At 40.1% G+C, this 25,703-nt stretch overlaps 1 protein-coding gene across 2 annotated transcripts in view; it reads right to left on the bottom strand.

Annotated features, from left to right (window-relative positions):
- The window catches only part of LOC128665902 (AP-2 complex subunit alpha-2), a 442,402-nt gene that overhangs the window by 39,553 nt on the left and 377,146 nt on the right, over window positions 1-25,703 (bottom strand). For both annotated transcript variants that reach the window (XM_053720151.1, XM_053720152.1), the window contains one exon: window positions 8,565-8,681. In XM_053720151.1, coding sequence (XP_053576126.1) covers window positions 8,565-8,681 — 117 coding nt within the window. The remainder of the gene's footprint in view (window positions 1-8,564; window positions 8,682-25,703) is intronic.

Genomic DNA, 25,703 nt, shown 5'->3' with positions numbered 1-25,703 from the left:
CCTCTGTGAAAATTCTGGGAGCAGTGGCTAAACCGAACGGAAGAGCCACGAACTGGTAATGTTTGTCCAGAAAGGTGAACCTTAGGAACTGATGATGATCTTTGTGGATAGGAATATGTAGGTACGCATCCTTTAAATCCACGGTAGTCATGTATTGACCCTCCTGGATTGTTGGTAAAATCGTTCGAATGGTTTCCATTTTGAACGATGGAACTCTGAGGAATTTGTTTAGAATTTTTAAATCCAAAATTGGTCTGAAAGTTCCCTCTTTTTTGGGAACTACAAACAGGTTTGAGTAAAACCCCTGACCTTGTTCCACTGTTGGAACTGGTTGTATCACTCCCATCTTTAATAGATCTCCTACGCAATGTAAGAATGCCTGTCTCTTTATCTGGTCTGAAGATAAGCGAGACATGTGGAACCTTCCCCTTGGAGGAAGTTCCTTGAATTCTAGAAGATAACTCTGAGAGACTATTTCTAGTGCCCAGCGATCCTGAACATCTCTTGCCCAAGCCTGAGCAAAGAGAGAACGTCTGCCCCCTACTAGATCCGGTCCCGGATCGGGGGCTACCCCTTCATGCTGTCTTGGTAGCAGCAGCAGGCTTCTTGGCCTGTTTACCCTTGTTCCAGCCTTGCATTGGTTTCCATGCTGGCTTAGCCTGGGAAGCGTTACCCTCTTGTCTAGAGGCTGCAGAGTTAGGAGACGGTCCGTTCCTGAAGTTGCGAAAGGAACGAAAATTTGATTTGTTCTTAGCCTTGAAAGGCCTATCTTGTGGGAGGGCATGGCCCTTTCCCCCAGTGATGTCTGAAATAATCTCCTTCAATTCTGGCCCAAAAAGGGTCTTACCTTTGAAAGGAATATTAAGCAATTTTGTCTTGGATGACACATCCGCCGACCAAGATTTTAGCCAAAGCGCTCTGCGCGCCACAATTGCAAAACCTGAATTTTTTGCCGCTAATTTCGCCAATTGCAAAGCGGCATCTAAAATTAAGGAATTAGCCAACTTTAGTTCGTGAATTCTGTCCATGACTTTCTCATATGGAGTCTCCTTATTGAGCAAATTTTCTAGTTCTTCGAACCAAAAAGACACCGCCGTTGTGACAGGAATAATGCACGAAATTGGTTGAAGGAGGAAACCTTGCTGAACAAATATCTTTTTAAGCAATCCTTCCAATTTTTTATCCATAGGATCTTTGAAAGCACAACTGTCCTCAATGGGAATAGTTGTGCGTTTGGCCAACGTAGAAACTGCCCCCTCAACCTTAGGAACTGTTTGCCATGCGTCCCTCCTGGGGTCGACAATGGGGAACATTTTCTTAAATATAGGAGGTGGGACAAAAGGTATACCTGGCTTCTCCCACTCCTTAGTCACTATGTCCGCCACCCTTTTGGGTATCGGAAAGGCATCAGCGTGCACAGGGACCTCAAGAAATTTGTCCATTTTGCACAATTTTTCTGGAATGACCAAAGAGTCACAATCGTCCAGAGTAGTTAGCACCTCCTTAAGCAGGGCGCGGAGATGTTCTAACTTAAATTTAAACGTCACAATATCAGGTTCTGCCTGTTGAGAAACTTTTCCTGAATCAGAAATTTCTCCCTCCGACAGACCCTCCCTCACTGCCAATTCTGACTGGTGTGAGGGTATAACAGATAAATTATCGTCAGCGCACCCTTGCTCATCCTCTGTATTTAAAACTGAGCAATCACGCTTTCTTTGAAAAGCTGGCATTTTGGATAAAAGATTAGCTATAGAATTATCCATTACTGCCGTTAATTGTTGCATAGTAACAAGCATTGGCGCGCTAGATGTACTAGTTGTCGCCTGCGCGGGCATAACTGGAGTTGACACAGAAGGAGAGGATGATGAACTATCCCCACTACCTTCATTTGAAGAATCATCTTGGGCAACCTTATTAAATGTGACAGTACTGTCCTTACTTTGTTTGGACGCCATGGCACAATTTTCACATACATTTAAAGGGGGGACCACCTTGGCCTCCATACATACAGAACATGTTCTATCTGAAGGTACAGACATGTTAGACAGGCTTATACAGGCTATTAATACAATAAAACCATTTTTAAACAAAACCGTTACTGTCTCTTTAAATGTTAAACAGAGCACACTTTATTTCTGAATGTGTGAAAAACTATGAAGGAAATATCCGATCCTTACCAAATTTGCACCCTAGTGTCTTAATGCTTTGAAAGTATTGCACACCGGAGCTATTTGTTCAATTTACCAGTTTAAACCCACTACAGTCCCAGCCACAGCCTTTGCTGCAGCTTTACCTTTCCTTGGGGGTTATTTGCCACAGAAATAAGCCTTCCAGAATCGTTTTTTATGGCCACAGGACCTTCTCACATGAAGCTGCATGCACTGCTTCCAGAAGTAACTGCGCAATTAAGGCGCGAAAATGAGGCCTCCTCCCTCTGCATACCAGAGTGAAAGGCCCTTCCTGACTAGAATAGGTGTCTAAACGACTGCCAGGCGAATAAAAAACGTTCCCAAAGTGTTTTCAAGTTCCAAAACACTCCAAAAGTCATATAAATATTGTATAAATCAATCGATTTAGCCCACAATAGTGTCAACCAGTATATAGCCCATTAATAAGCCTTCATTCTGTTATGAGTCTAAGAAAAATGGCTTACCAATCCCAAAAAGGGAAAATGACAGTCTTCTAGCATTACTATGTCTTGTTAGAAAATGGACTAGTCATACCTTGAGCAGAAAAGTCTGCAAACTGTTCCCCCCAACTGAAGTTCTCTGGGCTCAACAGTCCTGCGTGGGAACAGTAATGGATTTTAGTTACTGCTGCTAAAATCATACTCCTCTTTAAACAGAACTCTTCATCACTTTCTGTTGTAGAGTAAATAGTACAAACCGGCACTATTTTAAAATAACAAACTCTTGATAGAAGAATAAAAAACTACAACTAACACCACATACTCTTTACCATCCCCGTGGAGATGCTACTTGTTCAGAGTGGCAAAGAGAATGACTGGGGGGCGGAGCCAGAGGGGGGGCTATATGGGCAGCTTTTGCTGTGCTCTCTTTGCCATTTCCTGTTGGGGAAGAGAATATTCCCACAAGTAAGGATGAAGCCGTGGACCGGACACACCAATGTAGGAGAAATGATTAGCATGTTGCAGTAAGCGAACAATGCTAGATATGTCAGAATCCAATTCTTGTTGCGCAAAATTCTCCAACCAAAAAGTTGATGCAGCTGCAACATCAGCCAAGGAAATTGCAGGCCTAAGAAGATGACCTGAATATAAATAGGCTTTCCTTAGATAAGATTCAAGTTTCCTATCTAAAGGATCCTTAAAAGAAGTACTATCTTCCATAGGAATAGTGGTACGTTTAACAAGAGTAGAAATAGCCCCATCAACTTTGGGGATTTTTTCCCAAAACTCTATTGAAATAGCTGGTAAAGGATACAATTTTTTTAAACCTTGAAGAAGGATTAAAAGGAGTACCTGGTTTATTCCATTCCTTAGAAATCATATCAGAAATAGAATCAGGAATAGGAAAAACCTCTGGAGTAACCATAGGAGGTTTAAAAACAGAATTTAAACGTTTACTAGTTTTAATATCAAAAGGACTAACTTCCTCAATATCCAAAGTAATTAACACTTCTTTTAACAAAGAACAAATATACTCTATTTTAAATAAATAAGTAGATTTGTCAGTGTCAATGTCTGATTAAGGATCTTCTGAATCAGATAGATCCTCATCTGAGGAGGATAATTCATTATGTTGTCAGTCATTTGAAATTTCATCAACTTTATGAGAAGTTTTAAAAGACCTTTTACGTTTATTAGAAAGCGGAAATGCAGACAAAGCCTTCTGAATAGAATCAGTAACAAATTCTTTAAAATTCATAGGTATATCATGTACATTAGAAGTTGAAGGAACTGTAACTGGCAATGTACTATTACTGATGGACACATTGTCTGCATGTAAAAGTCTATCATGACAACTAATACAAATTACATTTGGAGATATAATCTCCACAATTTTACAACAAATGCACTTAGCTTTGGTAGAACCGATGTCAGGCAGCAAAGTTCCAACAGATACTTCTGAGACAGGATCAGATTGAGACATTTTGCAAAATGTAAAAGAGAAAACAACATATAAAGCAAAATTATAAATTTCCTTATATGACAGTTTCAGGAATGGGAAAAAATGCAAATAGCATAGCCCTCTGACAATGAAAAAGGCAAGAGACAAATAGCAATGGGGTAATAAATAATTAAAAAAAATTGGCGCCAAGTATGACGCACAATGTAACTGAAATTTTTTTTGTGCCAATCATGTCCGGAAATGACACACTGTGGGTGAAAAACTCGGCGCACCCGCGAGCCTAATCCAGCCTGCAATTTGAAAATGTAGTCAATTGAAAAAAGACTAAACCCCAGGTAAGAAAAAAAAATTCTTAAAATTTACTTTCCCCAAATATGAAACTGACAATCTGCAAAAGGAAATGCATGAACCTGACTCATGGCAAATATAAGTACAATACATATATTTAGAACTTTATATTAATGCATAAAGTGCCAAACCATAGCTGAGGTGTCTTAAGAAATAAAAAACATAATTTATGCAAGAACTTACCTGATAAATTCATTTCTTTCATATTAGCAAGAGTCCATGAGCTAGTGACGTATGGGATATACATTCCTACCAGGAGGGGCAAAGTTTCCCAAACCTTAAAATGCCTATAAATACACCCCTCACCACACCCACAAATCAGTTTAATGAATAGCCAAGAAGTGGGGTGATAAGAAAAAAGTGCGAAAGCATAAAATATAAGGAATTGGAATAATTGTGCTTTATACAAAAAAATCATAACCACCACAAAAAAAGGGTGGGCCTCATGGACTCTTGCTAATATGAAAGAAATGAATTTATCAGGTAAGTTCTTACATAAATTATGTTTTCTTTCATGTAATTAGCAAGAGTCCATGAGCTAGTGACGTATGGGATAATGACTACCCAAGATGTGGATCTTTCCACGCAAGAGTCACTAGAGAGGGAGGGATAAAATAAAGACAGCCAATTCCTGCTGAAAATAATCCACACCCAAAATAAAGTTTAATGAAAACATAAGCAGAAGATTCAAACTGAAACCACTGCCTGAAGTACTTTTCTACCAAAAACTGCTTCAGAAGAAGAAAACACATCAAAATGGTAGAATTTAGTAAAAGTATGCAAAGAGGACCAAGTTGCTGCTTTGCAAATCTGATCAACCGAAGCTTCATTCCTAAACGCCCAGGAAGTAGAAACTGACCTAGTAGAATGAGCTGTAATCCTTCGAGGCGGAGTTTTACCCGACTCGACATAGGCATGATGAAATAAAGATTTCAACCAAGATACCAAAGAAATGGCAGAAGCTTTCTGGCCTTTTCTAGAACCGGAAAAGATGACAAATAGACTAGAAGTCTTTCGGAAAGACTTAGTAGCTTCAACATAATAATACAAAGCTCTAACAGCATCCAAAGAATGCAATGATTTCTCCTTAGAATTCATAGGATTGGGACATAATGAAGGAACCACAATTTCTCTACTAATGTTGTTAGAATTCACAACCTTAGGAAAAAAAAATCAAAAGAAGTTCGCAGCACCGCCTTATCCTGATGAAAAATCAGAAAAGGAGACTCACAAGAAAGAGCAGATAATTCAGAGACTCTTCTGGCAGAAGAGATGGCCAAAAGAAACAAAACTTTCCAAGAAAGTAATTTAATGACCAAAGAATACATGGGTTCAAAAGGAGGAGCTTGAAGAGCCCCCAGAACCAAATTCAAACTCCAAGGAGAAGAAATTGACTTAATGACAGGTTTTATACGAACCAAAGCTTGTACAAAACAATGAATATCAGGAAGATTAGCAATCTTTCTGTGAAAAAGAACAGAAAGAGCAGAGATTTGTCCATTCAAGGAACTTGCGGACAAACCTTTATCTAAACCATCCTGAAGAAACTGTAAAATTCTCGGTATTCAAAAAGAATGCCAAGAAAAATGATGAGAAAGACACTAAGAAATATAAGTCTTCCAGACTCTATAATATATCTCTCTAGATACAGATTTACGAGCCTGTCACATAGTATTAATCACAGAGTCAGAGAAACCTCTTTGACCAAGAAACAAGCGTTCAAACTCCATACCTTAAAATTTAAGGATTTGAGATCCTGATGGAAGAAAGGACCTTGCGACAGAAAGTCTGGTCTTAACGGAAGAGTCCACAGCTGGCAAGAGGCCATCCGGACAAGATCCGCATGCCAAAACCTGTGAGGCCATGCTGGAGCTACCAGCAGGACAAACGAGCATTCCTTTAGAATCTTGGAGAATACTCTTGGAAGAAGAACTAGAGGCGGAAAGATATAGGCAGGATGATACTTCCAAGGAAGTGATAATGCATCCACTGTCTCCGCCCGAGGATCCCGGGATCTGAACAGATACCAGGGAAGTTTCTTGTTTAGATGAGAAGCCATCAGATCTATTTCTGGGAGTTCCCACATTTGAACAATCTGAAGAAATACCTCTGGGTGAAGAGACCATTCGCCCGAGCACAAACTTACTTCACCACCTCCATAGGAGGCAAAGTTTGTAAAAACTGATTTGTGGGTGTGGTGAGGGGTGTATTTGTAGGCATTTTAAGGTTTGGGAAACTTTGCCCCTCCTGGTAGGAATGTATATCCCATACGTCACTAGCTAATGGACTCTTGCTAATTACATGAAAGAAACATACTTACCGAAAGACACTCATCCACATATAGAAGATAGCCAAACCAGTAATGAAACAGTTATCAGTAGAGGAAATGGTACATGAGAGTATATCGTCAATCTGAAAAGGGAGGTATGAGATGAATCTCTACGACCGATAACAGAGAACCTATGAAATAGATCTCCCGTGAGGAAAACCATTGCATTCAATAGGTGATACTCCCTTCACATCCCTCTGACATTCGCTGTACTCAGAGGAATCGTGCTTCAAAATGCTGAGAAGCGCATGTCAACGTAGAAATCTTAGCACAAACTTACTTCACCACCTCCATAGGAGGCAAAGTTTGTAAAACTGAATTGTGGGTGTGGTGAGGGGTGTATTTATAGGCATTTTGAGGTAGGATTGTATGGACTCTTGCCAATTACATGAAAGAAATGGCAACAGGTCAGGGAGTGTTTTTTGTTAATGAAAATTCTTCACATTTTACATAAAAAAAAACCTTGCTGGGTACAATATGTATGTTAAAGTCTGCATATGGCAAAGTTTAGAAAATGAATTATGGGTAAAAAAAGAAAAACTTTTGCAATCACCACAAGAACCTTGATCACTGAGTGAAATGGCAACTTGAATTCAAATAATGCAAATGTAATAAATACAAGTAAAAAACTTTGTTCTTAAAGGGACAGTGAACTACAGAAATTAAAAATCACCCTCCACACACTAACCCCTCATAAGATATTTAAAACATATGTTGCTTCTTAAAGGGATATGAAACTAATTTCTTTATTTTGTGATTCAGACAGAGAATACCATTTTTAACAACTTAACAATTTACTTCTATTATCGAATTTGCTCCAGTCTTTCGGTATTCTTTGTTGAAGAAACAGAAATGCACGAGTGAGCCAATAACATGACGCATATATGTGCAGCCACCAATCAGCAGATCTTACCTAGGAATGTTTTTCAACAAAGGACACCAACAGAACAAAACAAAATAAATAATCAAAGTAAAGTTGTTTAAATTTGCATGTTCTCTCTCGATCGTGTAAGAAAAAAAATGTGCTTTTAAATCCAGTTTGCATTGTTTAATTTTACAAAGCCCCATCCACTCCAGCTATTTTTTTTCCTCAGCAGACGATACGTTAATCAGAAGCGTACCAATAGCGTTACAGAGGCAACAACCTGTGTGCTCCTGCTTTCTCTTTTGAGACGGGTTAGCAGCGCAGAGTGTGAAGCTTCCATGCTCTGCAAACGGGCTCCGTAGAGAACACAAGAGTAAACACTTTGCAGCTGAAACAGATAGGGCCCACATCCTCTAGTTTATCAGGTGTAAGTGTATAGAGGGGGGGTTGTTTTATTAGTTTTTTGCAGTTTAACACAAAATATTTTTTTTTTTACTTTTTGGAAATATTGCAGTTTGGTTTGTTTAAAGGGACACTGAACCCAAATTTTTTCTTTCGTGATTCGGATAGAGCATGCAATTTTAAGCAACTTTCTAATTTACTCCTATTATCAATTTTTCTTTGTTCTCTTGCTTTCTTTATTTGCATCTAAGTTATTTTTTTTTGGTTCAGCACTTGTTTATTGGTCGGTTAAATCAATCCACCAATCAGCAAGAACAACCCAGGTTGTTCACCAAAAAATGGGACGGCATCTAAACTTACATTGTTGCTTTTCGATTAAAGATACCAAGAGAATTAAGAAAATTTGATAATAGGAATAAATTAGAAAGTTGCTTAAAATTGCATGCTCTATCTGAATCACGAAAGAAAAAAATTGGGTTCAGTGTCCCTTTAAGAAAAGGTAGAATATGGACTTTAAAATGACTCGTACCTGCTAAGCTGCTTCCAGCGCTGAAAGAAGTCCTGAGCCTCCATGTCTGTGGGTTGAAAGAACTTGTTTAGAGTGATGGGCAGCTTCACTGAAACGTTTTGGACTGCTCCTCCATACCTACAGAACAGATACAGTTGTTAAAAAAAAAAACATAGGCGATCCCAGATCCCCAAAAACTGGAAGCTCCAATTATCACAAGACAATAAAATTGGTTTCTAAAGGGTCCCACCATATAGTCTCTAATCAGAATTATTTTCTAATCCAAAATCAGAGCTTTCGTGGTGTTAGAGCTCAGAGCTGCTTCCTCTTCAATAACAAATACATAGCATCTAAAAAAACAAGAATAAAAGATGGCGCCACAATAGTGCAATAAGTCTGTATAGACGTTCCCACTGAATACAAGTAGGTTACTCACAATGTACAATGCACTCGCAGGTGCACAAACAGCAGGATGGATCTTCCCAATCTTTTGTAGTCACTCCCCAAATATTGCTTAAAGGTGCTGAGGTTACTATTGGATCTGAGCTCCACTGGGGGTAGCCGTTCCATTTGTATTGCAGATACTTTTTAAATAGCTATCCAATAGTAACCTCAGCACCTTCAAACAATATTTGGGGAGTGACAACCAAAGATCGGGAATATTACACCAGGAGTGATTAACAATACCCCCCGGGATTAAAGGGAGACTCAAGTCAAAATTAAACTTTCATGATTTAGATAGAGATGGCAATTTTAAGCAACTTTCTATTTAACTTCGAATGACAAAATGTGCAGTCTTTTTATATTTACACTTTTTGAGTCACCAGCTCCTACTGAGCATGAGCACACATTCACAGAATAAACGTAAATGCATTTGTGATTGGCTAATGGTTGTCACATGGTACATGTATGCATTTGTGATTCGCTAATGGTTGTCACATGGTACAGGGGGAGTGGAAATAGACATAACTTAAATTTGTCAAAAGGAAATCTACTACTCATTTGAAGTTCAGACTAAGTGCGATTGCATTGTCTTTTTTTTATTTTTTTATTTATTAATTCTTTATTGAGGTATTTTGCACATTACAGCAATATTTACTTAAGGTACATCTTATGAAGTAGTGCATATATCAAAACAGAATTTATGTTTACCTGATAAATTACTTTCTCCAACGGTGTGTCCGGTCCACGGCGTCATCCTTACTTGTGGGATATTCTCTTCCCCAACAGGAAATGGCAAAGAGCCCAGCAAAGCTGGTCACATGATCCCTCCTAGGCTCCGCCTTCCCCAGTCATTCGACCGACGTAAAGGAGGAATAATTGCATAGGAGAAACCATATGATACTGTGGTGACTGTAGTTAAAGAAAATAAATTATCAGACCTGATTAAAAAACCAGGGCGGGCCGTGGACCGGACACACCGTTGGAGAAAGTAATTTATCAGGTAAACATAAATTCTGTTTTCTCCAACATAGGTGTGTCCGGTCCACGGCGTCATCCTTACTTGTGGGAACCAATACCAAAGCTTTAGGACACGGATGAAGGGAGGGAGCAAATCAGGTCACCTAGATGGAAGGCACCACGGCTTGCAAAACCTTTCTCCCAAAAATAGCCTCAGAAGAAGCAAAAGTATCAAACTTGTAAAATTTAGTAAAAGTGTGCAGTGAAGACCAAGTCGCTGCCTTACATATCTGATCAACAGAAGCCTCGTTCTTGAAGGCCCATGTGGAAGCCACAGCCCTAGTGGAATGAGCTGTGATTCTTTCAGGAGGCTGCCGTCTGGCAGTCTCGTAATCCAATCTGATGATGCTTTTAATCCAAAAAGAGAGAGAGGTAGAAGTTGCTTTTTGACCTCTCCTTTTACCAGAATAAACAACAAACAAGGAAGATGTTTGTCTAAAATCCTTTGTAGCATCTAAATTGAATTTTAGAGCATGAACTACATCCAAATTGTGTAACAAACGTTCCTTCTTTGAAACTGGATTCGGACACAAAGAAGGCACGACTATCTCCTGGTTAATGTTTTTGTTAGAAACAACTTTCGGAAGAAAACCAGGTTTAGTACGCAGAACCACCTTATCTGCATGGAACACCAGATAAGGAGGAGAACACTGCAGAGCAGATAATTCTGAAACTCTTCTAGCAGAAGAAATTGCAACCAAAAACAAAACTTTCCAAGATAATAACTTAATATCAACGGAATGTAAGGGTTCAAACGGAACCCCCTGAAGAACTGAAAGAACTAAATTGAGACTCCAAGGAGGAGTCAAAGGTTTGTAAACAGGCTTGATTCTAACCAGAGCCTGAACAAAGGCTTGAACATCTGGCACAGCTGCCAGCTTTTTGTGAAGTAACACAGACAAGGCAGAAATCTGTCCTTTCAAAGAACTTGCAGATAATCCTTCTCCAAACCCTCTTGAAGAAAGGATAGAATCTTAGGAATTTTTATCTTGTCCCAAGGGAATCCTTTAGATTCACACCAATAGATATATTTTTTCCATATTTTGTGGTAGATTTTTCTAGTTACAGGCTTTCTGGCCTGAACAAGAGTATCAATGACAGAATCTGAGAACCCTCGCTTTGATAAGATCAAGCGTTCAATCTCCAAGCAGTCAGTTGGAGTGAGACCAGATTCGGATGTTCGAACGGACCTTGAACAAGAAGGTCTCGTCTCAAAGGTAGCTTCCATGGTGGAGCCGATGACATATTCACCAGGTCTGCATACCAAGTCCTGCGTGGCCACGCAGGAGCTATCAAGATCACCGACGCCCTCTCCTGATTGATCCTGGCTACCAGCCTGGGGATGAGAGGAAACGGCGGGAATGCATAAGCTAGTTTGAAGGTCCAAGGTGCTACTAGTGCATCTACTAGAGTCGCCTTGGGATCCCTGGATCTGGACCCGTAGCAAGGAACCTTGAAGTTCTGACGAGAGGCCATCAGATCCATGTCTGGAATGCCCCACAGTTGAGTGATTTGGGCAAAGATGTCCGGATGGAGTTCCCACTCCCCCGGATGAAATGTCTGACGACTCAGAAAATCCGCTTCCCAGTTTTCCACTCCTGGAATGTGGATTGCAGACAAGTGGCAGGAGTGAGTCTCCGCCCATTGAATGATTTTGGTCACTTCTTCCATCGCCAGGGAACTCCTTGTTCCCCCCTGATGGTTGATGTACGCAACAGTCGTCATGTTGTCTGATTGAAACCGTATGAACTTGGTCTTTGCTAGCTGAGGCCAAGCCTTGAGAGCATTGAAAATCGCTCTCAGTTCCAGAATATTTATCGGGAGAGTAGATTCTTCCCGAGACCAAAGACCCTGCGCTTTCAGGGGTCCCCAGACCGCGCCCCAGCCCACTAGACTGGCGTCGGTCATGACAATGACCCACTCTGGTCTGCGGAAGCTCATCCCCTGTGACAGGTTGTCCAGGGACAGCCACCAACTGAGTGAATCTCTGGTCCTCTGATCTACTTGTATCGTCGGAGACAAGTCTGTATAGTCCCCATTCCACTGACTGAGCATGCACAGTTGTAATGGTCTTAGATGAATTCGCGCAAAAGGAACTATGTCCATTGCCGCTACCATCAAACCTATTACTTCCATGCACTGCGCTATGGAAGGAAGAGGAACAGAATGAAGTATTTGACAAGAGTTTAGAAGTTTTGATTTTCTGGCCTCTGTCAGAAAAATCCTCATTTCTAAAGAGTCTATTATTGTTCCCAAGAAGGGAACCCTTGTTGACGGAGATAGAGAACTTTTTTCTACGTTCACTTTCCACCCGTGAGATCTGAGAAAGGCCAGGACAATGTCCGTGTGGGCCTTTGCTTGTGGAAGGGACGACGCTTGAATCAGAATGTCGTCCAAGTAAGGTACTACTGCAATGCCCCTTGGTCTTAGCACCGCTAGAAGGGACCCTAGTACCTTTGTGAAAATTCTTGGAGCAGTGGCTAATCCGAACGGAAGTGCCACAAACTGGTAATGCTTGTCCAGGAATGCGAACCTTAGGAACCGATGATGTTCCTTGTGGATAGGAATATGTAGATACGCATCCTTTAAATCCACCGTGGTCATGAATTGACCTTCCTGGATGGAAGGAAGAATTGTTCGAATGGTTTCCATTTTGAACGATGGAACCTTGAGAAACTTGTTTAGGATCTTGAGATCTAAGATTGGTCTGAATGTTCCCTCTTTTTTGGGAACTACGAACAGATTGGAGTAGAACCCCATCCCTTGTTCTCCTAATGGAACAGGATGAATCACTCCCATTTTTAACAGGTCTTCTACACAATGTAAGAATGCCTGTCTTTTTATGTGGTCTGAAGACAATTGAGACCTGTGGAACCTCCCCCTTGGGGGAAGCCCCTTGAATTCCAGAAGATAACCTTGGGAGACTATTTCTAGCGCCCAAGGATCCAGAACATCTCTTGCCCAAGCCTGAGCGAAGAGAGAGAGTCTGCCCCCCACCAGATCCGGTCCCGGATCGGGGGCCAACATCTCATGCTGTCTTGGTAGCAGTGGCAGGTTTCTTGGCCTGCTTTCCTTTGTTCCAGCCTTGCATTGGCCTCCAGGCTGGCTTGGCTTGAGAAGTATTACCCTCTTGCTTAGAGGACGTAGCACTTGGGGCTGGTCCGTTTCTGCAAAAGGGACGAAAATTAGGTTTATTTTTGGTCTTGAAAGACCTATTCTGAGGAAGGGCGTGGCCCTTGCCCCCAGTGATGTCAGAAATAATCTCTTTCAAGTCAGGGCCAAACAGCGTTTTCCCCTTGAAAGGAATGTTAAGCAATTTGTTCTTGGAAGACGCATCCGCTGACCAAGATTTTAGCCAAAGCGCTCTGCGCGCCACAATAGCAAAACCAGAATTTTTCACCGCTAACCTAGCCAATTGCAAAGTGGCGTCTAGGGTGAAAGAATTAGCCAATTTGAGAGCATGAATTCTGTCCATAATCTCCTCATAAGAAGAAGAATTATTATTGAGCGCCTTTTCTAGTTCATCGAACCAGAAACACGCTGCTGTAGTGACAGGAACAATGCATGAAATTGGTAGTAGAAGGTAACCTTGCTGAACAAACATCTTTTTAAGCAAACCCTCTAATTTTTTATCCATAGGATCTTTGAAAGCACAACTATCTTCTATGGGTATAGTGGTGCGTTTGTTTAGAGTAGAAACCGCCCCCTCGACCTTGGGGACTGTCTGCCATAAGTCCTTTCTGGGGTCGACCATAGGAAACAATTTCTTAAATATGGGGGGAGGGACGAAAGGTATACCGGGCCTTTCCCATTCTTTGTTTACAATGTCCGCCACCCGCTTGGGTATAGGAAAAGCTTCGGGGGGCCCCGGGACCTCTAAGAACTTGTCCATTTTACATAATTTCTCTGGAATGACCAAATTCTCACAATCATCCAGAGTAGATAACACCTCCTTAAGCAGAGCGCGGAGATGTTCCAATTTAAATTTAAATGTAATCACATCAGGTTCTGCTTGTTGAGAAATTTTCCCTGAATCTGAAATTTCTCCCTCAGACAAAACCTCCCTGGCCCCCTCAGACTGGTGTAGGGGCACTTCAGAACCAATATCATCAGCGTTCTCATGCTCTTCAGTATTTTCTAAAACAGAGCAGTCGCGCTTTCGCTGATAAGTGGGCATTTTGGCTAAAATGTTTTTGATAGAATTATCCATTACAGCCGTTAATTGTTGCATAGTAAGGAGTATTGGCGCACTAGAAGTACTAGAGGCCTCCTGTGTGGGCAAGACTGGTGTAGACGAAGGAGGGGATGATGCAGTACCATGCTTACTCCCCTCACTTGAGGAATCATCTTGGGCATCATTTTCTCTAAATTTTGTGTCACATAAATCACATCTATTTAAATGAGAAGGAACCTTGGCTTCCCCACATTCAGAACACAGTCTATCTGGTAGTTCAGACATGTTAAACAGGCATAAACTTGATAACAAAGTACAAAAAACGTTTTAAAATAAACCGTTACTGTCACTTTAAATTTTAAACTGAACACACTTTATTCCTGCAATTGTGAAAAAGTATGAAGGAATTGTTCAAAATTCACCAAAATTTCACCACAGTGTCTTAAAGCCTTAAAAGTATTGCACACCAAATTTGGAAGCTTTAACCCTTAAAATAACGGAACCGGAGCCGTTTTTATATTTAACCCCTTTACAGTCCCTGGTATCTGCTTTGCTGAGACCCAACCAAGCCCAAAGGGGAATACGATACCAAATGACGCCTTCAGAAAGTCTTTTCTATGTATCAGAGCTCCTCACACATGCATCTGCATGTCATGCTTCCCAAAAACAAGTGCGCAATAGAGGCGCGAAAATGAGACTCTGCCTATGATTAGGGAAAGCCCCTAGAGAATAAGGTGTCCAATACAGTGCCTGCCGGTTATTTTACATAATTTCCAAGATTAAAATAATTCCTCAAGGCTATGGAGTATAAAATATGCTTATATATAAATCGATTTAGCCCAGAAAATGTCTACAGTCTTAAAAGCCCTTGTGAAGCCCTTTTTTTTTTTCTTTCTGTAATAAAAATGGCTTACCGGATCCCATAGGGAAAATGACAGCTTCCAGCATTACATCGTCTTGTTAGAATGTGTCATACCTCAAGCAGCAAAAGTCTGCTCACTGTTCCCCCAACTGAAGTTAATTCCTCTCAACAGTCCTGTGTGGAAACAGCCATCGATTTTAGTAACGGTTGCTAAAATCATTTTCCTCTTACAAACAGAAATCTTCATCTCTTTTCTGTTTCAGAGTAAATAGTACATACCAGCACTATTTTAAAATAACAAACTCTTGATTGAATAATAAAAACTACAGTTAAACACTAAAAAAACTCTAAGCCATCTCCGTGGAGATGTTGCCTGTACAACGGCAAAGAGAATGACTGGGGAAGGCGGAGCCTAGGAGGGATCATGTGACCAGCTTTGCTGGGCTCTTTGCCATTTCCTGTTGGGGAAGAGAATATCCCACAAGTAAGGATGACGCCGTGGACCGGACACACCTATGTTGGAGAAAACACGCTCTTGTTTATACAATATATAATTTTCATTGTCAACAAATACAAAACTTATAAGACTTTAAAAACCTAACAAATTAAACTAAATCCAACCTGTATCATGACAAGATCATATAACTGTGTACACTTCGTGATAATATAGCTTTTTCAATAATCCACTCAAATGAACACAGTTTCTGCATAATCATATTGTTTATACTAAGACACACCTGTTTATCACCTAAATTATTACATTGATTTATATTACAGCAGGGTTTACAAACATAACAACATATCCCATCCTATTAAAGGATAGCACCTGTATAAGATTCCCAAAAAAACAACATATCATAGTATTTTGGCAACTGATTGGTTTTAAGGAAATTATATCTTTCCAAGACTAGGAGGCTGTGTACCTTTGATCTCCAGTCTCCTAACGAGGGGACTTTGCTAGATTTCCAGTTAGAGGCTATTAACATTTTGGCAGCATTGAATAAAATTTGCGCTAGGGATTTCTTTATTATGCATCGTATCTCTCTAAATGTGTTAAACAAGCATATTATCGGTGTCATCTGAAGACTGGACATCAGGATTGTATTAATTTCTCTTAGCACCAACACCCAGAAATCTTGAATAATTTGGCATGACCACCATATGTGACCCATTGTTCCCACCTCTAAGTTACACCTCCAACATCTGTCTGATGCGTTATTGAACATATGCTTAAGCCTACATGGTGTTAGATACCACCTCATCATAACCTTATAGTTAGTTTCCAGCCCCAGGATGGAGTGAGCGGAGTGGGTAGTATTAAGAAAAATAGTTGGCCAATCTTTAGTGTTAAACCCATCTCCTAGATCTTTCTCCCATGCTTTCGTATAAGTATGTGGTTTGGGGGAGGTGGCTTTCATTAGTAATTTATAAATTTGTGAGACAATTCCTCTTGCCGGGAGGGTTGTATAGCACATATTTTCATATATAGTGAGTGGCCTAAGAAGCTTATCTCGATCTCTATGTGTATTGAGGTAGTGGTTCACTTGGTGGTATTTTAACCAGGATGTAAAAATACTTCCATTCTCCTTCTCTAGATCTATTCTAGGTTTTAATTTGTTGCCAGATACTAAGGAGGCTATAGATAACACTATTTATAGATAGATCTGATTCCTGACTAAATGCATGCCCCAGTGGGAGGTTAGGGTTTGCTAAAATTGGGGTAAGAGGTGAAAACTTGCTTGAAATTCCTTCACTAAGTGTACAAATAGACTTCCAGTCACAGACCACATTAGATACAGTCTGCAGCTCCTCTCCTTGGTCAAAATAAGTGGAATTTGGTAACCAGCAAGCTCCGCCTAATTGCTGGCTTCCAGTGATATCATGTTCAATTTGTATCCAGTGCTTAAAATTTTCTCTATTAAATCTACACCATTCCACAATTCTCTGCATGGATATTGCTTTTTTGTAGTTCAATAGATTTGGGACTCCCAACCCCCCCATGGTTTTTGAAGTAAACATAGTCGCTTTGTTTATTCTAGAGGGTTTATTCCTCCATATGTATTTGTTTATTATTTTTTGTAGTTTGATTATGTAGCTTTCAGTGTGCAAGAGTGGGATCGTCTGAAGTATGTACAGGATCTTTGGCAAGATCACCATTTTAGCAGCGTGTATCCTGCCTATCCATGAAGTATTTTTAGAGCCCCAAGTGGAAGTGAGCCTGGAGATACCAGTGATGAGTTTGGTATAATTCATTGACCTTAAGGATGCAATATTAGGTGTTACAATAATTCCTAAGTATTTAATAGTTTTGAGTTGGACATTAAATTTGCAGATTTCTCTAATATTATTTAATGTGTGGTCATTAATGTTAATGGGAAGTATATCTGATTTTGTCATGTTTACAAGGAAGTTCGATAGTCTCCCGTATTCTATAAGCACTTTCTGAACGTTAATGAGTGATTTAATTGGTGAAGTTAGAGACATGAGAATGTCATCAGCGAACATGGATAGTTTGTACTCCCTGTTCTTGATTCGTATTCCCATTATATCTCTGTTATGTCGTATCCTTGATGCTAGGACCTCCAAGGACAAGACAAACAGGAGGGGGGACAGGGGACAACCCTGTCTGGTTCCATTCCTTATTACAAATTGCTCAGATAGAGTGCCGTTTATACGTAGTTGTGCTGAGGGGAAGGTGTATAATGCCATAATTTGTTTTATAAAAAGGGGAGGGAAATTAAATTTATTTAGTGTTGCTTCTAGAAAGGACCAATCCAGCCTATCAAACGCTTTTTCAGCATCTGTTGATAGTAGTATCATAGGGGTATTATGTTTATTCACATATTCTAGAATATCTATAATCTTGATTGTATTGTCTTTTGATTCCCTTTTCGGCACAAAGCCTACTTGATCGGGAGAAATTAATTTGGGCAATATTCTATTCAACCTGTTGGCCAATATTTTGGCATATATCTTTAAGTCCAGGTTAAGAAGGGAAATGGGCCTAAAATTCGCTGGTTGATCATGTTCCTTCCCTGGTTTTGGTAGGACTGTGATTGAAGCATGGTGTCTGGGAAAATGCCTGTGTCTTCTATCTGGTGGAATGTATTTAACAAGTGGGGGAGAAGGGTGTCTTGATATAATTTATAGTATAGGCCTGAGAACCCGTCCGGGCCTGGGGCTTTCTCTGGCTTAAGTGATTTAATTGCTTCTAGAATTTCTGATTGTAGAAATGTTGAGCTTAGGGTATCTTTTTCTTCTTCTGAAAGCTGTGGCAACTGGACCGTATCTAGGTATTTAGAGCATTGTGGTGAATGCTGTGCGTGAGTTCTATTAGGGAACAGGTTGTAGAGAGAGTGATAGTAATTTTTAAAGGTTTCTGCTATTTGTTTTGTGTGTCTTCTACTGATTTGCCTTTTGGTGATTTTATAGAGTGGATATAATGTTTAGATTGTTTAGTTTTGAGTAACCTTGCTAAGAGCATAATATCTTTGTTTCAGTTTAAGGGCAGTGGATTGTGCCAACGTATGTAAATGAGTCTGCATTTTTGTTCTGTAGAAAACCAGTTGGTCTCGGATTTTATTGTCTGTGGGGTGTAATTTATGGAGATAATCTAGCTGAGTTAATTCCCTAGATATATGTGCGTATTCCTCTCTATTGGCTTTGTTTCTGCGAGCTCTTGCTTTTATTAAAATTCCCCTCACGTAACTTTTATGTGTTTCTCATACAGTTGTATGTGCCATGCCTTCTTGTACATTGTTGCAAAAAAATTCCACTAGTTCTTCTGCTATTAATTTACTAATTTCAGGGTCTAAGAGGAGTTGGTTCTCTAGCCTCCAGTTAAAATCTCTGATCGGTGCGGTTGGCCAGATAATACCTGGTTATAGAATGGGATTGGTGTACAGGGTTCTCATCTATAACAATTTGAACATATCTGTCATGATACTTAACAAATAAACACATATAACAAGAAATGTAATTAAGAAAGATTATGACTAATCTAACTTATAGGGAACTGGGGATGAACATAGGTGAAGAGCTATCTCCTCAAGCATATATAAAATTACTTTATATTCCGATGTATGGTTCTATAAAACTGAGTATACATATGTAACAGTATCTTACCCATCATGAAGGGACATTGCAAACTCTCCTCCTAGTCGTGGCTCATAACTATGAAGCAATTTTGAACTCTCTTACCTAGTAAGTCCATAACGCAATCCAAGAGAGCCTGGAAAAAGGAGAAGGAGAAGAGGAAAAACAAAACAGCAAGGAATAAACAACTAGAAATGATTAAATAGTCCCCTTTGTCATAGAATCTCCCGATGGGGGATTTAAAGTTTTGTTGCCCTTCCTAGAAGACACCTTCTGCCACTCCGGTCTTTGTGGCTGTGGTTTATCGTTCTGTAACTGTCCTCTTGATTGAGGGCTATTGGAGCCGGAGGGCACAGGTGGTTCCAGATGCAGTTCTTTACAAATTGCTATGATGTTGTCTGGGTTGTCGCATAAAATGCGTCTGCCTTGCCATTGAATTTGTAGGTTGAATGGATGACCCCATTTATAAGGTATATTGTGTTGACGGAGTAAGTTCGTAAGGGGTCGCATGTCTCTTCTTTTTTGGAGAGTTTGCATAGAGACGTCTTCAAAAAGTTGTATTTCTACACCTTTGAACTTTATGGGATGCTTTGATCTGGCTTTTTTCATTAGGGATTCTTTGATAGAGTAGTTGGTCACCTTTACTATTACGTCCCTTGGTGGTTGGTTATCTGACGGTCTCGGTCTTAGCGCCCTATGCACTCTGTCCAGCGCAAAGGTTGAGTCATCATCTTCATCTTCTAGATAAGCAAACAGTCCTTGGACATACGTCTCTAAGGTTTGGGTTGATACTTCTTCTGATATCCCCCGTATCCTAATATTGTGGCGACGACTTCGATTTTCCAAATCATGTATTTTATTTTCAAGCTGTATAATTACGGTGTCCTGTTGTGATAGTCTGCTTGTATGATGTGAGACCACCTTTTGCTGTGTAGCTGTGTGTTCTTCTAAGTTGGCTACTCGCTCCCCTACTTCGTTTAGGTCTTTTTTTATATCTGCAATTTCTTCGCGAATGCATTCTCTTATTTGTTGTATCATAGAAGAAAAGTCCTTTTTAGAAGGTAGGGAATCAAAGAGTGCTTTAGGGATAGTAATCGTTTGTCCTGAGTCTTCTTGTTCTGATTCAGAAGATAAGGAGTCGTGCCTTGATCCAGCATCAAGTTCTAATGAAGTTGAGGCCTGTATAGGCTCGACGCTCTTGAAGAATTTGTTAACTGACGGTGTCACATTTGCAGCTTTTTTTTTTGCAGGGTGATCTTCCCTATTGCCTTTCTTTTTTGGAGACATAGTAGATGTTCTTTTTGACATCTGAGATAAAGATTATGATAGAGCTTGATAATTAAGATATCCGGTTTTGTTAGCCCCAATTACAAAGGATACAATTGGATGTTATTGTGTATGGCACTGCGTGTAAGCGGGTCTCTAAATCAATATTCTCCCAAATTACTGATTAAAAGATTTCATCCAGGCAAAAAGGGTTCATTTGACTGTATATAGTTGCAAAACAGATCTTATAGAATTAATACGTGCGTAGGTGATCTCATGGGACTTTCTTATAATAATCTGCTGACTAGGCCCAAGATTGTGTTACATGCGCAACATCCCATGTGGCAGCTTTCTTTTTATCTAACTCTTGCATATTCCAGCATTTTATCCGGTATTCCCAACTCCGTATGACCACGTATATTCTTTAAATAAATATCTGTTCTGCCAGTCGCTGTGTAACTCTTTCTATAATAAAATTATTGATCACATATGTTCATGATTTAGTTCTAGGTGTCTGCATCGGCTAATTTACTCACTGTCATGAACCTGTTCTCTGCAGCTGGCCATCTCCGGTTGTTTCTCTGGAGATATCTGATCGCCTTATCGGGTGTTCTCTGTCGTTGGGTCAACCTGCTTTTTCAGCAAATAATGAGGTGTCGTCTCCGACTTTCAGATAGCTCCCGGTGCAAGTTGGGATGATAGGCCGCAGTGATCTCGCAGTTGCGTGTCAGAGCGTCGGCCTCTTCTATTAACGGAGCTATTCCGGATTATCATGCCGTTTGCCTGACTTCATTTAGTGTGGCCAGATATCACTGGGCATTTAGATAGTCCAATGTGACTCAAGAAATCGGTTACATACATCGAAGCATCTTGTATTTAGCTCTTTTCCAGCACGGAGCTCACACAAGTGCAGCCATCTCGGATGAGCGCTGGCTCCGCCCCCCTGCATTGTCTTTTTATTGTGCATTTGTTGTTTATGCAAATCTACTGTATTTACTGGTCATTCAAATCAACAAATGCATGATAAAAAGACAATGCAATAGCACTTAGTCTGAACTTCAAATGAGTAGCAGATTTCCTTTTAACAAATTTAAAAGTTGTGTCTATTTCCACCACCCTGTACCATGTGACAACAATTAGCCAATCACAAATGCTTTTAAGTATATTCTGTGAATTCTTGCACATGCTCAGTAGGAGTTGGTCACTCAAAAAACATAATTTATGTAAGAACTTACCTGATAAATTCATTTCTTTCATATTAACAAGAGTCCATGAGCTAGTGACGTATGGGATATACATTCCTACCAGGAGGGGCAAAGTTTCCCAAACCTTAAAATGCCTATAAATACACCCCTCACCACACCCACAAATCAGTTTAACGAATAGCCAAGAAGTGGGGTGATAAGAAAAAAGTGCGAAGCATATAAAATAAGGAATTGGAATAATTGTGCTTTATACAAAAAAATCATAACCACCACAAAAAAGGGTGGGCCTCATGGACTCTTGTTAATATGAAAGAAATGAATTTATCAGGTAAGTTCTTACATAAATTATGTTTTCTTTCATGTAATTAACAAGAGTCCATGAGCTAGTGACGTATGGGATAATGAATACCCAAGATGTGGATCTTTCCACACAAGAGTCACTAGAGAGGGAGGGATAAAATAAAGACAGCCAATTCCTGCTGAAAATAATCCACACCCAAAATAAAGTTTAATGAAAAACATAAGCAGAAGATTCAAACCGAAACCACTGCCTGAAGTACCTTTCTACCAAAAACTGCTTCAGAAGAAGAGAATACATCAAAATGGTAGAATTTAGTAAAAGTATGCAAAGAGGACCAAGTCGCTGCTTTGCAAATCTGATCAACTGAAGCTTCATTCCTAAACGCCCAGGAAGTAGAAAATGACCTAGTAGAATGAGCTGTAATCCTCTGAGGCGGAGTCTTACCCGAATTAACATAGGCAAGATGAATTAAAGATTTCAACCAGGATGCCAAAGAAATGGCAGAAGCTTTCTGGCCTTTTCTAGAACCAGAAAAAATGACAAATAGACTAGAAGTCTTTCGGAAAGATTTAGTAGCTTCAACATAATATTTCAAAGCTCTAACAACATCCAAAGAATGTAACGATTTCTCCTTAGAATTCTTAGGATTAGGACATAATGAAGGAACCACGATTTCTCTACTAATGTTGTTGGAATTCACAACCTTAGGTAAAAATTCAAAAGAAGTTCGCAACACCGCCTTATCCTGATGAAAAATCAGAAAAGGAGACTCACAAGAAAGAGCAGATAATTCAGAAACTCTTCTGGCAGAAGAGATGGCCAAAAGGAACAAAACTTTCCAAGAAAGCAATTTAATGTCCAATGAATGCATAGGTTCAAACGGAGGAGCTTGAAGAGCTCCCAGAACCAAATTCAAACTCCATGGAGGAGAAATTGACTTAATGACAGGTTTTATACGAACCAAAGCTTGTACAAAACAATGAATATCAGGAAGAATAGCAATCTTTCTGTGAAAAAGAACAGAAAGAGCAGAGATTTGTCCTTTCAAGGAACTTGCGGACAAACCCTTATCTAAACCATCCTGAAGAAATTGTAATATTCTCGGAATTCTAAAAGAATACCAAGAAAAATGATGAGTAAGACACCAAGAAATATAAGTCTTCCAGACTCTATAATATATCTCTCTAGATACAGATTTACGAGCCTGTAACATAGTATCGATCACAGAGTCAGAGAAACCTCTTTGACTAAGAATCAAGCGTTCAATCTCCATACCTTTAAGTTTAAGGATTTCAGATCCGGATGGAAAAAAGGACCTTGCGACAGAAGGTCTGATCTTAACGGAAGAGTCCATGGTTGGCAAGATGCCATCCGGACAAGATCCGCATACCAAAACCTGTGAGGCCATGCCGGAGCTATTAGCAGAACAAACGAGCATTCCCTCAGAATCTTGGAGATTACTCTTGGAAGAAGAACTAGAGGCGGAAAGATGTAGGCAGGATGATACTTCCAAGGAAGTGATAATGCATCCACTGCCTCCGCCTGAGGATCCCGGGATCTGGACAGATACCTGGGAAGTTTCTTGTTTAGATGAGAGGCCATCAGATCTATCTCTGGAAGCCCCCACATTTGAACAATCTGAAGAAATACCTCTGGGTGAAGAGACCATTCGCCCGGATGCAACGTTTGGCGACTGAGATAATCCGCTTCCCAATTGACTACACCTGGGATATGAACCGCAGAGATTAGACAGGAGCTGGATTCCGCCCAAACCAAAATTCGAGATACTTCTTTCATAGCCAGGGGACTGTGAGTCCCTCCTTGATGATTGATGTATGCCACAGTTGTGACATTGTCTGTCTGAAAACAAATGAACGATTCTCTCTTCAGAAGAGGCCAAAACTGAAGAGCTCTGAAAATTGCACGGAGTTCCAAAATATTGATCGGTAATCTCACCTCCTGAGATTCCCAAACTCCCTGTGCCGTCAGAGATCCCCACACAGCTCCCCAACCCGTGAGACTTGCATCTGTTGAAATTACAGTCCAGGTCGGAAGAACAAAAGAAGCCCCCTGAATTAAACGATGGTGATCTGTCCACCATGTTAGAGAGTGACGAACAATCGGTTTTAAAGATATTAATTGAGATATCTTCGTGTAATCCCTGCACCATTGGTTCAGCATACAGAGCTGAAGAGGTTGCATGTGAAAACGAGCAAAGGGGATCGCGTCCGATGCAGCAGTCATAAGACCTAGAATTTCCATGCATAAGGCTACCGAAGGGAATGATTGTGACTGAAGGTTTCGACAAGCTGTAATCAATTTTAGACGTCTCTTGTCTGTTAAAGACAGAGTCATGGACACTGAATCTATCTGGAAACCCAGAAAGGTTACCCTTGTTTGAGGAATCAAAGAACTTTTTGGTAAATTGATCCTCCAACCATGATCTTGAAGAAACAACACAAGTCGATTCGTATGAGACTCTGCTAAATGTAAAGACTGAGCAAGTACCAAGATATCGTCCAAATAAGGAAATACCACAATACCCTGTTCTCTGATTACAGACAGAAGGGCACCGAGAATCTTTGTGAAAATTCTTGGAGCTGTAGCAAGGCCAAACGGTAGAGCCACAAATTGGTAATGCTTGTCTAGAAAAGAGAATCTCAGGAACTGAAAATGATCTGGATGAATCGGAATATGCAGATATGCATCCTGTAAATCTATTGTGGACATATAATTCCCTTGCTGAACAAAAGGCAATATAGTCCTTACAGTTACCATCTTGAACGTTGGTATCCTTACATAACGATTCAATAATTTTAGATCCAGAACTGGTCTGAAGGAATTCTCCTTCTTTGGTACAATGAAGAGATTTGAATAAAACCCCATCCCCTGTTCCGAAACTGGAACTGGCATAATTACTCCAGCCAACTCTAGATCTGAAACACAATTCAGAAATGCTTGAGCTTTCACTGGATTTACTGGGACACGGGAAAGAAAAAATCTCTTTGCAGGAGGTTTCATCTTGAAACCAATTCTGTACCCTTCTGAAACAATGCTCTGAATCCAAAGATTGTGAACAGAATTGATCCAAATTTCTTTGAAAAAACGTAACCTGCCCCCTACCAGCTGAACTGGAATGAGGGCCGTACCTTCATGTGAACTTAGAAGCAGGCTTTGCCTTTCTAGCAGGCTTGGATTTATTCCAGACTGGAGATGGTTTCCAAACTGAAACTGCTCCTGAGGACGAAGGATCAGGCTTTTGTTCTTTGTTGAAACGAAAGGAACGAAAACGATTGTTAGCCCTGTTTTTACCTTTAGATTTTTTATCCTGTGGTAAAAAAGTTCCTTTCCCACCAGTAACAGTTGAAATAATAGAATCCAACTGAGAACCAAATAATTTGTTTCCCTGGAAAGAAATGGAAAGTAGAGTTGATTTAGAAGCCATATCAGCATTCCAAGTCTTAAGCCATAAAGCTCTTTTGGCTAAGATAGCTAGAGACATAAACCTAACATCGACTCTAATAATATCAAAAATGGCATCACAGATAAAATTATTAGCATGCTGAAGAAGAATAATAATATCATGAGAATCACGATTTGCTACTTGTTGCGCTAGGGTTTCCAACCAAAAAGTTGAAGCTGCAGCAACATCAGCCAATGATATAGCAGGTCTAAGAAGATTACCTGAACACAGATAAGCTTTTCTTAGAAAGGATTCAATTTTTCTATCTAAAGGATCCTTAAACGAGGTACCATCTGACGTAGGAATGGTAGTACGTTTAGCAAGGGTAGAAAT

The sequence above is a fragment of the Bombina bombina genome, chromosome 7, assembly GCF_027579735.1.
Source record: "Bombina bombina isolate aBomBom1 chromosome 7, aBomBom1.pri, whole genome shotgun sequence".
In the NCBI taxonomy this organism is placed as follows: Eukaryota; Metazoa; Chordata; class Amphibia; order Anura; family Bombinatoridae; genus Bombina; species Bombina bombina.
The sequence above is the reverse complement of the archived record's forward strand: the minus strand, read 5'-3'. Positions and strand labels throughout refer to the sequence as shown.